The sequence below is a fragment of the Stomoxys calcitrans genome, chromosome 5, assembly GCF_963082655.1.
Source record: "Stomoxys calcitrans chromosome 5, idStoCalc2.1, whole genome shotgun sequence".
NCBI classification, from domain to species: Eukaryota; Metazoa; Arthropoda; class Insecta; order Diptera; family Muscidae; genus Stomoxys; species Stomoxys calcitrans.
The window spans coordinates 24,995,377-25,012,464 of NC_081556.1; the positions used below are offsets into that span (position 1 = coordinate 24,995,377).

Consider the following 17,088-nt stretch of genomic DNA (forward strand, 5'->3'; position numbering starts at 1 on the left):
AGTAGCATGTGTTCTCTTATGATTAGTGTGCCATATCTATTCACATCTGCATCTCGTACAATATTCTCCAGCAGGATATTAAAGAGATCACACAATAGGCTGTCTCCTTGTCTGAAACCTCGTTTGGTATTAAAAGGTTCCGAAAGATTCTTTCCTATTCTTACCGAGGAACGCGTATCAGCAAGAGTCATCCTGCAGAGTCTTATTAGTTTTGCAGGGATACCAAATTCAGACATGGCTTGAAATACCTTTGAACGTAAAGGAGTATCGAAGGCGGCTTTGTAGTCAACAAAGAGATGGTAGGTGTTAATTTTTTCTTCTCTGGTCTTTTCCAGGATTTGGCGCAGTGTGAATATCTGATCTAGGGTGGATTTACCAGGTCTAAAGCCGCATTGATAGGGCCCAATTATCTCATTGACTTAAGGGTTTTAACCTTTCACAAAGTACGCTCGAGAGTATCTGGTATGCGATGGGGAAGAGACTGGACTGGCTCATCTGTAGTTGGCACATTCCGTCTTGTCTCCATTCTTGTGTACGAGACATAGTATGCTGAGATTCTAATCATCGGGTATGCGTTCTTCTAGCCAGATAAGCTGATGCAAACGCCTTATCAGCGTGTCGCCTCCGGTCTTAAATAGTTCAGCGGGTAATCCGTCGGCTCCTGCTACCTTGTTGTTCTTCAGTCGGGTCATTGCTATTTGAACCTCATTCTGACTTGGAGGTAAACATTCTATACCATCATCTGGAATTTATTCTGCGGTGTCCTCTTCCCGGACACTAGCATTTGGGTAAAATGTTCTTTCCATATCCTCAGCATGTTATCCTTGTCAGTTACCAGATTTCCTTCTTTGTCTCTGCAGGAGGATGTGCCTGTGCCAAAGCCATCGGTTTGATGTTTAATTCTTTGGTAGAATTTCCGGACTTTATTCTGACTCCTGTACATCTCAATTCGCTCACATTCACGTCTTTCCATTTCCTTTTTCTGTCTGCGGAATAGACGTTTCTCCTCTCTCTTTTTCTCCCGATACCTCTCCTTCATCTGGCGCGTTGCTACTGATTGCAGGGTTGCTCTATATGCCGCATTCTTGGCTTCAGTAGCATCTCTACACTCTTGGTCGTACCATGGATTTCTTGGAGGAGGCTTCCGGTACCCAAGTACGTATTTCGCGGCATTTTTCATAGAGTGGGCAATAATGTGCCTCTGCGCCATTATATAATCGGAGTGCTTTCATCAAGCAGTTGGGTCAGTCGAGTGGAGTATGCCGCTGCCATTTGTTGTGTTTGCAGCTTTTCAATGTCTAGCTTCCGTGCGGTGACAGATCGTACTTTCCTCGCCATGTTCATCTGTCTATATGAAAGTTATAGCCAAATCTGTACCGATCTGGGCCATCTTGAAGGGTCTAATACTACTCACTGTCGGAAATTCCAGCCAAATCGGACAATACATGGGACTTTTATGGTCTCAAGGCATTAAATCGAAAGATCGATCTACATGGCAGCTATATCCAAATCTAGACCGATCTAAGTCAAATGAATGTTGAGTGGCCTAACACAACTCACTGTCCCAAATTTCAGCAAAATCGGACAATAAATGGTGCTTTTATGGATCAAAGACCTTAAATCGAGAGATCGGTCTATATGGCATCTATATCCAAATCTGGAACGATCTGAGCCAAATTGGAAAAGAATGTAGAAGGGCCTAACGCAACTCACTGTCCCAAATTTCATCGAAATCGTACAACAAATGCTCCTTTTATGGGTCCAAGGCCTTAAAACGAGAGATCGGTCTATATGGCAGCTATATCCAAATCTGGACAGATCTGAGTCAAATTGAGGATGAAGACGAAGACACAACTCAGTATCCCACATTTCAGCAAAATTGGACAATAAATTTGGCTTTTATGGGCCTAAGACCTTTAATCGGCGGATCGGTCTATATGGGGGCTATATCAAGATATAGTCTAATATAGCCCATCTTCGAACTTAACCTGCTTATGGACAAAAAAAAAAGAACCTGTACCAAGTTTCAGCTCAATATCTCTATTTTCAAAGACTGTAGCATGATTTCAAGAGACAGACGGACGGACATGACTAGATGGTCGGAAAAGGATATTTCGATTTGTTGCAAACGGAATGACGCAAATTGAATATACTCTCATCCTTTGGTGGGGGATATGAAAACATCGAAAATATCGAATGTTGCGATTAATAATAATTTGCCAGTTCCATTGGGTTGCCCAAAAAGTAATTGCGGATTTTTTAAAAGAAAGTAAATGCATTTTTAATAAAACTTAGAATGAACTTTAATCAAATATACTTTTTTACACTTTTTTTCTAAAGCAAGCTAAAAGTAACAGCGGATAACTGACAGAAGAAAATATGCAATTACAGAGTCACAAGCTATGAAAAAATTTGTCAACGCCGACTTATGAAAAATCCGCAATTACTTTTTGAGCAACCCAATAATTCTAAGCCTATTCTCGGGCTCTAGATCTGCCGTTCCACTGGAAACTGACGAAGACCATCAACCGCCTAAAGGATATTACTATCACAGCTATCCTTGAATGACTTAGCATTTTGTTCCAAAAAATAACTACCGATTACGCATAACAGAATATTCTTGCGGAGTGAAATTACTAAACGCTCGCTGCACCCAAAGGTTCAGGTAAGAAGCTATATTAGACATAGCCCTATGGTCCGCCTGTGAACTTTACCAAACTCTGAAATACGGAGGCCGCCGTAGCGCATGACGCTGAACACCTGGGTTCGAATCCTGGCGAGACCATCAGCAAAAATTTTCAGCGGTGGCTTTCCCCTCCTAATGCTGGCAACATTTGTGAGGTAATATGCCATGTAAAACTTCTCTCCAAAAGATGAGTGGCACTGCGGCACGCCGTTCGGACTCAGCCATAAAAAGCAGACCCCTTATCATTGAGCTTAAACTTGAATCGGACTGCACTCTTTGATATGTGAGAAGTATGGCCCTGTTCCTTAGTGGAATGTTCATGGGCAAAATTTCCAATTTGTAAACTCTGAAACACTTATGTACGTATATGTAGTAGTAGTAGTAGCTTGATATCGATGTTTTCCGAACATAATGATAGAATAGAACACTTATTCCATTGCTGGAAGCTTTCGCTATAGCCATACATTTATTCTAGTTTATGAAAACCTCTAACATTTAAAGTTATACTTTGTGAAAACATTCCTTCAGTGACGATGAGACAAACATGTGCCAATTTTGTAAGCTGCATCACAATCATTGACTCCCTTCAGGGCTGAACAATTTTTAGCTCTTTCGATAACCTCATCTAAATGATCCTTTAAAACTGGATGTTCTTTGTGTATCTTAATAAACTCATCCATATTGAATGTTCCATTTACGAAAGTTCCCTCCTTTTCCATAATGCATTTTATGTAGCATTTCGAAGCATCATCAGCGGGCTCCATTCCCATTTCAATTTTGAACAACTTAACTATATCGCCTTGGAAATTTGGGAAATTGGCGCTACAAGCTTCAAATAATGCCTTCATATCATCAGAGAAATTGGCCTAGATAGGAAAGAATGATTAGATTAATGTTTTATATGGAAACTAATGATCTATTTTAGATTACCTTTACAGTGCCAATGGCGACTACCATGAGGAATGCGAAAACAAATGTATGCTTCATAATTTTATGTATTAATGATAGTAAAGCTTGCCAAAATGTTGGAATGCACTTGATGATCTCTGACAAACTGTGAGCATTTGATGGAAGCTCTTGCAATTTATACGGAAATGTTCCACGTTGATTATTTACTGTCATCAAAATACTTCTGTTAATAACTATAATAATGTTTTAATTAATTTTTTTTTCCATTACTATGTCTTCCAAAAGGGGGAGAAAAAATTTTCTAACTGACAGCCTAATTGGCGGCAATTATATTGTTTCGTTGATATTGTTATTTAGTACCAATTGATACTTGATATTTATAGAAGTAAACTTTTTAAATGGCGTGAAGGTAATTTGATAAAGGTACAAAAATATTTAAATATCTTCATCAACTGAACTTAAACGTAAATTATAAAACTGACTATGTTAAACAACATATGACAAGTATCTTTCTTCATTGTCATTGTCAACTTAATCATTATAGGATGAATAAAATTTTTTTCTAAATTTGGTCCCTATAGAACGAATATTGAAATATAGAGTTAGAGTGAAAAACGTTAGGGAGTGAAGAACGAATCTGTCATCAACTTTAACCCACCGATTCGAAAATATGGCTCTTGGGCAATCAAGAAATTAAATCAAGAGGTCGTCCTATATGGGGATTAAACAGAAAGGCAAACCTCTGTGTATGAATTTAAAAAAAATGTAGAAGGGCCTAATACAACTCAACCATTAATATTTCAAACAAATCAGATGCAAATACAACACCCTTTGTGGATATATGAGGAATATTAAATTTAATATTCTTTTTGAAAATAATCAAATATCAAGTTTAGACTTCGGCGTGATCATAAAAACAAAACTTGTTTTGAAACTAAAAAACACATCAAATTAAAAAAAATAAATCTAGTAAGAATTGCGCCCCTGTATGGGAGCTGTATTAGGCTATAAACCGATTCAGGTCATATTCAACACGTCTGTTGAAGGTCATGGGAGAAGCCGTTCTACAAAATTTCAGCCAAATCGGATAATAATTACGCCCTTTAGAGGCTCAAGAAGTCAAAATCCCAGATCGGTTTATATGGCAGCTATATCAGCTTATGAACCGATTTCCACCATACTAAGCACAGTTGTTGAAAGTCATAACAAAACACTTCATGCAAAATTTCAGCTGAATCGGGTAGGAATTGCTCCCTCTAGAGGCTCAAGAAGTCAAGCCCCAGATCGGTTTATATGGCAGCTATATTAGGTTATTTACCGATTTCCACCATACTAAGCACAGTTGTTGAAAGTCATAACAAAACACTTCATGCAAAATTTCAGCTGAATCGGATAGGAATTGCTCCCTCTAGTGGATCAAGAAGTCAAGACCCCAGATCGGTTTATATGGCAGCTATATTAGGTTATAAACCGATTTGAACCATAGTTAGCACAGCTGTTGAAAGTCATAACAAAACACTTCATGCAAAATTTCAGCCAAATTGGATAATAATTGCGCCCTCTAGTGGATCAAGAAGTCAAGACCCCAGATCGGTTTATATGGCAGCTATATCTGGTTATGAACCAATTTCCCACATACTTAGTACAGTTGTTGGAAGTCACAACAAAACACGTTCTGCAAAATTTCAGCCAAATCGAGTAAGAATTGCGCCTTCTAGTGGTTCAAGAAGTCAGGACCAAGATCGGTTTATATGGCTGCTATATTAAAACATGGACTGATATAGCCCATTTACAATCCCTACACTAATAAGAAATATTTGTGCAAAATTTCAAGCGGCTAGCTTTATTCCTTCGAAAGTTAGAATGCTTTCAACAGACAGACGGACGGACGGACGGACAAACGGAAGAACATGGCTAGATCGACTTAAAATGTCTTGACAATCAAGAATATATATACATTATGGGGTCTTATACGAATATTTCGTGGAGTTACAAACAAAATTACCAAATTAGTATACTCCCATCCTATGGTGGAGGGTATAAGAACAAGTAATAAGGCATTAAGTTCGGCCGGACCGAACTTTGGATACCCACCACCTCGGTTATACATGTAAACCTCCTTTCATCAAAATCCGGTGAAAATTGCGTAACTTAAGCACCCAAATTCGGCACGGACATTGAGGGGTCTAATATTAAGACTCTATTCAATTTTGTAGAACAAAATATTGGTCTCTTTGGCAGCTTTATCCAAATATAAACAGATATGAACCATATTAAGGTCGGATATCGGGAGGCTCAGAACAACTCACTGTTTCAAATTTCGGCGAAACTAAAGCTTTTATGGTCTTCAGGCCCTTTATCGTGATATCGGTCTATATGACAGCTATATCTAAATATAGACCGATCTAATCCATATTTAGGCGAGATGTCGGGAGGCTTAAAATAACTCGCTGTTCCAAATTTCGGCGACATTAGGTAATAAATAAAGCTTTTATGGGTTTCAGACCCGTTATCAGGAGATCGGTCTATATGGCAGCTATGTCTAAATATAGTCCGATCTGAATCATTTTTAGGTCAGATGCCTTAAGCCTTAAACTACTCACTGTTCCAATTTTTAGGGAAATCGGATATAAAATGAAGCATTTATGGGCATTAGACCCTTTATCCCCAGATCGGTCAATATAGCAGCTATATCCAAATATGGTCCGATTTGGCCCGTATAAGAACTTAACCAGCGTGCATCAAAAAAACGTATCTGTGCCAAATTTGAGCTCAATATCTCAATTTTTAAAGGCTCCAGAGTGATTACACGGACGGACGGACAGACACACTGACATCGTTAAATCGTCTTAGAATTTTACGACGATCCGCAATATATACGCCTTGTCGGAAATTGATTATTCGATGTGTTGCAAACGGAATGACTAAATGAATATACCCCCTATCCTACGATGGTGGGTATTGACATCGAATTGGCTTCTAAAAATGTGCGGGCCGACACATTGATTCTTAGACCAGTATCGGGTGGACCAATTGCCTTAACAGAACGATTTCGATATCTGATAAAGTCAAATACTTAGGATTGATGTCGAATAGGATGCCTAATTGAAAGTATCACATTCAGGAGCGTACTGAGTAGGCTCACAATATTGGGTACTATGTAAACCGAGGATAGTCACCTGGCTCTACAGGAGCAAGATTAGAGCAATACTTAAATACACCTCAATAGTTAGGTGGACTGCTATGGAGAAAAAGTGCAACATAAGGACTTAAGGCGATGGGAGAATGGATTGAGGATGGGAGCAGCTCATACAATCGCGGTACAATCGAGGCGACGATAGGAAAGATGGATGGTACGGAAGAGGTTTCCGATCGGATGACTGAGACGACACTTGAGGTCGAGTGCAAGGCACTGCTGCCAACGGCACAGTCTTGGACTGATGGAACTCTAATATTGGAATCTGGAAGATCATGTTACATGGATTGATAAAAGTTAGAGGACAGAGTGGGCTTGAAGGTCTACATTGAATACTCAAAGAATGAGATTTTTTTTTTTGACTGCCTGACCATAATACGGTCCTCCAGGAGGAGATCCGGGCCACCACGGAATGCGTGAGGTGGTGTGGTGTTAACGCAGGGACGTCGAGTGTGAAAATCTTTATGAACAGTAAAATGGTCATCAGGCCAATAACAACCAGGAGGATAAGATCACGAACAATCTTGGAATGCAAGAAGGAGATTAACGCCGTCTCTGAGGATGGCACGATCCACATCATTTAGGTGCCAGGCCATAACGTAGTGAGGGGGAATGAAAGGGCAGACGATTTGGCGGTGAAGGCCAGAGGACTGCCGTCATTAAACTTGGTTAACCCGAAGCCCTTCGCGTTGACGTAGTCCAAGTTAAGGGTGTGGCATATAATACTGTGGAAAAGTGAAACAGTCGATAGGTTGGAGAAAATCCAATGGGGTAATACGGATCGTAAGAGGACGAGGCTATTACTGAATGGTAGTAAGAAGGAGGTCAGTATAACTTTTGGTATAATAACGGGATACTTAGGATTAAGGATTTTGTTAGTAGCACCGAATTACTAACTTAAAATTTTCTTTTTAGAGTTTACTTTATAGTTTTTAGAGCGCATAACAAGTCGATTACTGGCTAAGGCGTATTTCCACAGTGACATGGGCGGATTTTCATCCTAACCTAAACTAAACTTTATCCTACGGTTTCACGGTTGAAACTGAAGATCTGTGGAACCGGTGGGGTTGGGGAATCAAGCGACGGCTCAGTTTTTTTGGCTGAACACTTGCCTGTGGAACTATCGACCACATCGGATTGCAGGAGACTTAAATCCCCCTGCCACCATCGAACCAAGAGGGGAAGGCATCGAAACGGGAGCCGACAAGCCTTTGGAGGTGGGTCATCCTGTTGAATTGGGCTTAAGGTGTGCGCCAGCGTTGAAGGACGTAACTCAAAAAGTACATCAACAGCAGTAGCTAGTGAAGCATCTAAGGAGGAATCTTCCACACTGCAAGTGAGAGGTAGAGTGTCTACGTTGCTTTCGCACATGCCGCTATAATGATATATGGTGTTGTGGTCTGTATGACTGCGCTTCAAAAGTCCACCTACTCAACCGGATCCATAGGCTGGCTTGTTTGTACATCGAAGCCGCACTGAGGACGACACCTCCTGATGCACTGAATTCAATGCTTCATCTAATGCCCCTGGACATTGTGGCTAGACTAATTGCTGCGACCACTAGCGTGAGGCTAGGGGAGCTCTCTTTGGGCATGTGGCGGCTACGGACACTGTGTTATCATTGATAAAATGTCCGATGTTCCAGGCAGTGTTGATTATACCCTGCCTGAGATATTTATTGATATAAAGTACTGCCCCAAAATGTTCCTGATAACACCTTTTGGAACTACGATATCCCTTATAGTAGTTCCAAACTAGACTACCAGTTGGGCTTTGAGGCGTACTCTAAAAATCTAGAACTGGTCATATCGAAATGGTTACCCGACCACTACACTGTGTATCAAGCGGAGATTCTTCAATTAAGAAAGTGGTGGAATGGCTAAGATGTAATGTCATAATGACGATTGGCATAAATATCTTCTCAAGCAGCCAGGGAGCCATTAAATCCCTGAAGAACGTATTTCTGAACACAAACACCGCCCTCGACTGTTGCGAGATGGCTGAATAGTTAAAAATTCACCTGTGCTGGTTGCGGCCACAGACATATCCCAGGGAATTGTAAAGGGGGGGGAAAACGGGGGAACTGGAATCTCTGACTATGCCTCTAGCGCCATGTAAGGTTAGTTTTCAGGATCAGGCCCGAAGGGATTCATTACCCTTCGGGACCGATCCTGATAACTTAGCTTACATGTCGCTTAAGGCATAGATAGGTGGTCATAAAGAGGGGTCTATGAGCATTCCCAATTTATGTGGCCTAATCTAGATTAGTCTGAGTCTGTCTGCGTGAGTCTGATGGCACACAGCCACTTAAACCTAACCAAGCCTATTAAAAATGCTTACCAGTCTTTTTTTGATAATGGTAATTTAAACTAATTTTGCATTGCAATTTAAATGTCAAATCGAAGAATATTTTTGATGAAAATTGGTAGCGTAATTTTCATTTTAAAATTTTTCTATTTGACACTATAATTATATCACCTGGGGATCAAATATTTTTTAACATAATGACAACTCGAGTTCATATAAATTCTCAAGTTTCTTTTCGAAAATTGTGAATTTCATTTACGGCATAAACCAAAAAGTGCTATGAAGTTGGTAAACATTGTGCTATATTTTCTGATAATGCTGTTCAGTGGTGCAAAGGTAAATATATCCAATACTTCGTAAATAGAATATATATTTTTTCTTTAATACAACTTAAATATTGTCCAATTTGAAGTGTCAGACAATTGACGATTATGCATATATTTGGGACCATTGCATTCAGCAGTTTCCTTTATCAGATGACGAACTGTCAATATTATTTAGCGATCCGTATATCCCCAGTAAGCTTAACAATAATATAAAATGTTTCGGAAAGTGCACACTTGAGCAAAGAGGATGGTTCATCGACGATGTGCTGGTGGAAGATGTCTTTGTCCGATTCCAAACTGGTAGCGATCTGATGTCGAAGCAAGTTGATAAAGTACATGAATTTGTAAAAGAATGTAAACATATTGTTGGAGCTAATAAATGCGATACAGTGCACCTAATTGTGAATTGCTTAGAGAATAAAATACACAACTTTGTGGCAACATTGTATGAATCCTAAATGAAATGTAATAACTCTAAATAAATTAAATCTTCTATGGAGCGTTCCGGTTATTTAAGGAATAACATCAATTATTCGGTCTACAGAATTTCATGTTGAACATAATGTAAAGAGTGATTTTTTAGCTATTATCTTGTTTAAACAGCTCACGCATGTTTTGTGTTTTGTTTCACTTTCAAACATCTTCAGTTTGGTCGTCTTACAAACGAACAACGTTTGAAAATTATTAGATTTTTTTTATCCAAATGCTTGCTCTGTTAAGAATATTCATCGCGCACTTCTACCAATTTATGAACGAAGCTCATTTTTGGCTCCATGGTTACGTAAATAAGCAGAATTGTCGATTTTGGAGTGAAGAAAGGCAGAAGCATTGTAAGAGCCACCAAGGCATCCAGAAAAAGTCACAGTTTGTTGCGGTTTATGGGCTGGTGGCATCATTGGACCGTACTTCTTCAAAGATAATGCGCATCGTAACGTAACTATGAATAGTAAGAGTTGCCGTGGCATGATATCCAAGTTTATTTTGTCCAAAATGCAAGAGCTTGACTTGTGGTTGTATGTGGTTTCAACAAGACGGTGCCACATGCCACACAGCACGCGTAACAGTGGACTTATTGAGAGGCCAGTTTGGTGAACATTTTATTTCACGTTCGGAACTGGTCAATTTGCCGCCTAGATCATGCGATTTATCGCCTTTAGACTATTTTTTTGTAGAGCTATGTTAAAGCCCCATTTCATGTCCATACAGACAAGCACGCTTCAATTGACGAATTGGAAGACAACAATGAAGCATTTATTCGTGAGATACCCGCCGAAATGTTGGAAAGAGTGTGCCAAAATTGGACTAAGCGGATGGACCATTCAGTTATTGTTTTCTTCAGTTATTGTTTTAAATTTTTTATACCCATCAACGTAGGATAGGGGGATATTCATTTAGCCATTCCGTTTGCAACACATCGAAATATCAGTTTCCGACCCTGCAAAGTATATATATTTCGGATCGTCGTAAAATTGTAAGAAGATTTAACGATGTCCGTGTGTCTGTCCGTCCGTCTATGGTAATCACTCTAGAGCCTTCAAAAATTTAGATATTGAGCTGAAATTTGGCACAGATACGTCTTTTTTATGCACTCAGGTTAAGTTCTTGAACGGGCCAAATCGGACCATATTTGGATATAGCTGCTTTATAGACCGATTTTCCGATATAGGGTCTAATGCCCATAAATGCTTTATTTTTTATCCGATTTCGCTGAAATTTGAAACAGTAAGTAGTTTAAGGCTTCCCGACAACTGACCCAAATATAGTTCAGATCGGACTATATTTAGATATAGTTGCCATATAGACCGATCTGACGATAAGGGGTCTGAAGCTCATAAAAGCTTTATTTTTCATCCGATTTCGCTAAAATTTAAAACAGTGAGTTATTTTTACCCTCCTGAGACCCGACCTAAATATGGTTCAGATTGGGCTATATTTAGATATAGCTGTCATATAGACCGATCTCCCGGTAAAGGGTCTGAAGCCCATAAAAGCTTTATGTTTTATCCAATTTTGCTGAAATTTGAAACAGTGAATAGTTTAAGGCCTCTCATCAATCGACCCAAATATGGTTCAGATTTGACGATATTTCGATATAGCTATCATATAGACCCATCTGCCGATAAAGGGTCTGAAGCCTATAAAAGCTTTATTTATTACCCGATTTTGCTGGAATTTAAAGCAGTGGGTTATTTTAAGCCTCCCGATACCTGACCCAAATGTGGTTCAGATAGGGCTATATATAGATATATTGTAGCTGCCATATAGACCGATTTCCCGATAAAGGGTCTAATGCCCATAAATGTATAATTTTTTATCCGATTTCGCAGAAATTTGAAACAGTGAGCAGTTTTTGGCTTCATAACATTTGACTCAAATATGATTCAGATCGGAATATATTTGGATATACCTGCCATATAGACCGATCTCCCGATAAAGAGACTGATGCCCATAAAAGTTTTATGTTTTATCCAATTTTGCTGAAATTTGAAACAGGGAATAGTTTAAGGCCTCCCAACAATTGACCCAAATATGGTTCCGATTTGACTTTATTAAGATATAGCTGTCATATAGACCGATCTGCCAATGAAGGGTCTGAAGCCTTTAAAGCTTTATTTTTTATCCGATTTCGCTGAAATTTGAGAAAGTGATTTGTTCTAAGCCTCCCGTTATATAGGTGCCATATAGAAAGAACTCTCTCTCTCTCTCTCTCTCTAATATTCAAGACCTGTGCCCTGTTTATAAGAATACATAGTTAGACAGGCAGACATATAGACCATGAAGCCTAAACCTAATTATATAATTGTTCCGAATCCATACATAGTACATGGTAGGTCTTTTTCCTATGCTTTCGAACAAACAAATGCAGAAAGGCTATTTTAAATTTTTTTGGTTGCAGCGAAGCACACAAAATAACTATTGGTAAATAAATAAAGGAAAATTGGTTTGATAAATTAATAAGTGCGAACCGTAAATAAGAGTTATGAACAACGCCTACAAGTTTTTTTAAGTAGTTACAATGGGGTAACTAATTTTGCTAATTTTACGATTTAAATGTTCAAAAATATTTGAAATGAAAATTGGTTTGCTTATTCATATCCTCATTCATAGTTTTTGCAATTTGACATGAAATTAAAGTTTATTGAAATGAATTATTCTTTAACATAATTACAACCCGAGTTCATATAAATACGCAAGTTTTGTTTAGAAAATAGTGCATTTCAGAGAAACAGCATACAACAAAAAATATTATGAAGTTAATATACGTTGTTTCATATTCTCTAATAATACTCTCCAGTGGTGCGAAGGTAAATATATCCAAGAGCACGTAAATAAAATATTTGTTTTTGTTTTGGTAATAAATTTTAAATGTTGCCCAATTTAAAGTGTGAAACCATGGAGGATTTTGCATACATGTGGACCCATTGCCTTCAGCAGATTCCTTTATCAGACGACGAAATTTCAATAATGATGAACGATACGCATAACCCCGATCAGTATAACAATAATATAAAATGTTTCGGAAAGTGCTTGGTAGAGCAATATGGATGGTTCATCGACGATGTATTTATGGAAGATGTCTATATTCAATTCCATGCGACTGATGAGTTGTCAACACATGTAGACAAATTTCACGAATTCGTTAAAGAATGTCGACAAAAAGGTGGAGCTAATAAATGCGATAAAGTTCACCAAATTTTGCGTTGCATGGATGGTAAAATAAGCAAACTTTTGGTATCATTGCATTAATTTTAAATTTAATGTAAATACTGTAACTAAACAACATACAGTGATATATCACTTAAAGTATATTCTAGATATCAGGGGTTGGTATGTGTATTTTAAGGTGCATAGTGTATTTCGCATTGACGTTGATATCAAGCAGCTATATGTTAAAGTCCCCATATTAACCGATCACCCCTATTTGATGTTTCGAGTTCCTAGAGGCTATAATTTGTATATCATGTAAGTTCATGGGCATTCAATTGGTATCATTTGCTCCCATTTTATATTTATTCTGCCCATACTCTGCCATTCAAGGCACGAGAGCAGTCTGAATACGGAGTGGTGAGTTTCTCTCTACTTTCAAGCTTTGAATGGCAGAGCATGGGCAGAATATCAAATGAGTGGCCATTAAATTGTATATTTTCTGCATCAGCAGCTAGTGATGCATCTAAGGAGGAATCGTCAACACCGCAAGTATTCAGTGTCCTGAGGAAGAGTGGGTGCGTACGGACGCTTATCATGACAAGTTCCAATAAATCTTGTGAGGATGAACTCCTGGTGGAATCAGAAGACGAGGCTAACACAACAGTGGTGGAAGTTCTGAATCCTGACTATGGTCGCGTTTCTTCGGATAATTCTCCACAATTGTAAGACCGCTTTGGCGGCACTAAAGGTGCTCCAGAAGAAGAATGTCGAATTACCAAACATCACTCACAGTCCCAAATTTCAGCAAAATCGGATAATAAATGTGACATTTATGGGCCTAAGACTCTAAATCGGAGGATCGGTCTATATGGGGGCTATATTAAGATATAGTCCGATATAGCCCATCTTCGAACTTAACCTGCTTATGGACAAAAAAAAAAAGAATCTGTCAATCAATATCTCTATTTTTAAAGACTGTAGCGTGATTTCAACAGACAGACGGGCGGAAACGACTGGATCGTCTTAGAATTTTACCACTATCAAGAATATGTATACTTTATAAGGTCGGAAATGGATTTTTCGATGTGTTGCAAACGGATTGACAATATGCATATGCCCCCATCCTTTGGTGGTGGGTATAAAAATGGTCTAATTTCAAAAATACCTTTTTGATTGTAGTGAAGTACACAAAACAACAACTATTGATAAATAAATAAACAAATATTGGTTTGATAAAATAAAGAGTGCGAAAGAGTTATGAAAAAACGCTCACTATGTTTTTTAGGTAGTCACAATGGGGTAACTAATTTTGCTAATTTTGCGATTTAAATGTCAAATCAAAAAATAGTTGAAAAGAAAATTAGTATACTTATTTTCATTCATAGGTTTTTGCAATTTGACATTTAATTAAATTTTATTGAAATCAATCTCAACCCGATTTCATATAAAGGCGCAAGTTTCGCACACATTTCATGCATTTCAAAGATACAGCATACCCCAAAAAGTAATATGAAGTTAATATACTTTGTTTCATATTCTCTAATAATACTCTCCAGTGGTGCGATGGTAAATATATCCAAGAGCACGTAAATAAAATATTTGTTTTTGTTTTGTTAATAAATTTTAAATGTTGCCCAATTTAAAGTGTGAAACCATGGATGATTTGGCATATATGTGGAACCATTGCATTCAGCAGTTTCCTTTATCAGACGACGAACTTTCAATAATGATGAGCGATACGCATGACCCCAATCAGTATAGCAACAATATGAAATGTTTCGGAAAGTGCATGGTTGAGCAATATGGATGGTTCATCGACGATATATTTATGGAAGATGTCTATATTCAACTACAAAAGAGTGGTCAGTTGTCAACACATGTAGACAAATTACGCGAATTCACCAAAGAATGTCGACAAAAAGGTGGAGCTAATAAATGCGATAAAGTTCACCGCATTGTTAATTGCTTGGATGATAAAGTACACAAACTTTTGGTATCATTGGAAGAATTTTAAATGTAATGTAAATACTGTAAATAAACAACATATGACCATACAGTGATATATCATTTAAAGAATATTCTAGATACACCTTCAAATACATATATCAACCCCCGGGTATATGTATTTTAAGGTGCATAATATGAATTCCATATCAAGCAGCTATATGTTAAAGTCCCCATATATACCGCTCCCCCTTATTGATGTCTCAAGTCGCTATATGCTATAATTTCTATATCATACTAGCTGGACAGGGACCGCTTCGCTGCGCCTTCTTTCTTATTTTATCCGAGCTCTATGCTGGCACGGTCAGGAAAAAAGTCCTATTTGGGGATACAAGTACGGCCTTTTATATATTTCGCCCCAATGTGGATATCATATTGGTGCTCTATTCCCAAATTTCTTTCGTTTTAGGCTTATATTGCTTTGGCCGGTAAATATGTCCGTTATGGGGGTGAGTTGGACCCCCATTTATCAGATTTGCGCTCTAGTCTCAAATACTTTTCATTTGAGCTCCATATTGTCATTATTGGTTTAAATTTCCATTTGGCGGGCTTTGAGGGTGGGACAGCCGTCCTAGACATCCCATCTGAAATAAATATACCAAATTGCTATTTCGGAGTTTTTATAAACAAACTAAATTTCGCGTAAATCGCCCTATCCATCTCCGAGATTAGGCGTTTTTGAAAAAAGGGTAAGGGGAGGGTCCGCTCATTAATGTTCGGATGTTAGATCTACTTCATTCTCTTGGTTTTGGTGGAGAATTGGAGTAGCCAAACCATTTACCCCGAAAGTGGATATCAGATTCATGCCCTACACCAAAAAATCACATTTGAGCTACATATTGCATACCGTTCTTTAGGGGGAGTTTATGAGGTGAGGCGTCCCTGAAACAGTTGGTCATAAGGCAGATATCAGATTGGAGCCCCAATTGCCATTGGGGTAGGGCAGTTTATGGGGTGAGACGACTTTATTTTTGATCCGATTTCGCTGAAATTTGTAACAGTGACTTGTTTTAGGCCTCCCAACACCTGACCTAAATATGGTTCAGATCGGGCTATATTTGTATATACCTGCCATATAGACCGATCTCCCGATAAAAGGTCTGAAGCACATAAATGCTTTATTTTTTAATCCGATTTCGCTTAAATTTGAAACAGTGACTAGTTTTAGGCTTCGTAACATCTAATAAGTCTTTGCCAAGAGAGACCTAACCCGCAGCGGAGTAACCAACTGAGTGGCCCAGAGAGCACGCAATTTTGAATATCCCTGACCAACGACAGAGTCGATATGATTACTCCAAGTCAGAGTGCTGTTAATAACCACGCCCAGGTTCTTTGTATGAGGAACGATTTCCAATCTAGAGTCGTTAATGATCATACCGACATCACATGAAAAACGAGACATCCTGTTTCTGATAACCACACACTTGGACTTTAGAGGGTTGAGACACAGGCCATTGGCTTTCGCCCATGTGCTAAATCTTGACAGATCATGATTAAGCAGACGTATGTTTTCAGCAATCTCATCCATCGGACTGCCGATATATATTTGTACATCGTCAGCGTACATAAGACTCAATTGGTTTATATTTCTTGGAATTTTTTGGCATTGCGATGACTTTGGCATGTTTCCACGCTAATGGAAAGTAACTCGTGGTCAAAATCCTATTGAAAACATAGGTTACATGAGGAATAATAAGGGGGAGCAAGAGTCTTACAAATCTAGGATCAATGCCATCTGATCCGACAGCGTTAGACTTTACATGCGTGACGCACTCAAGGACATCGGTGGGACCAATACAGCTTAAGCCAAAACCAGAGTCGTCATCGAGAAAGGGGAGAGATATTGAAGCCATAGAAATTGAGATCAACTGGGATCTGTGGGACATTAACAAATGCATCATTAAGCCCATTGATGTCCAAGTTTGTTGAACACCTATTAGTATCTTTCCCAATTCCTATGTCGCGAATAACCTTCCACGTTCTCTTGGAGCCTATTGCAGAAGTAAAGCGTC

At 38.6% G+C, this 17,088-nt stretch overlaps 1 protein-coding gene across 1 annotated transcript; it reads right to left on the reverse strand.

Moving 5' to 3' along the window:
* Window positions 1-3,156: 3,156 nt before the first annotated feature.
* Window positions 3,157-3,852, reverse strand: LOC106090256 (general odorant-binding protein 56h-like). The gene is made up of 2 exons (XM_013256390.2): window positions 3,617-3,852; window positions 3,157-3,552 (listed from the first exon to the last, which is right to left on the reverse strand). Exons 1-2 carry the CDS (start codon window positions 3,806-3,808, stop codon window positions 3,211-3,213), a joined length of 534 nt encoding a protein of 177 aa, XP_013111844.2. The 5' UTR covers window positions 3,809-3,852; the 3' UTR covers window positions 3,157-3,210.
* Window positions 3,853-17,088: the final 13,236 nt, after the last annotated feature.

Bases quoted from the DNA above. Each gene is read 5' to 3' on its own strand.
- LOC106090256 (XM_013256390.2), bottom strand. From the start codon at position 3,808: ATGACAGTAAATAATCAACGTGGAACATTTCCGTATAAATTGCAAGAG. The intron at 3,553-3,616 runs GTAATCTAAAAT...TTTCCTATCTAG, and splicing joins TCGCCATTGGCACTGTAAAG to GCCAATTTCTCTGATGATAT.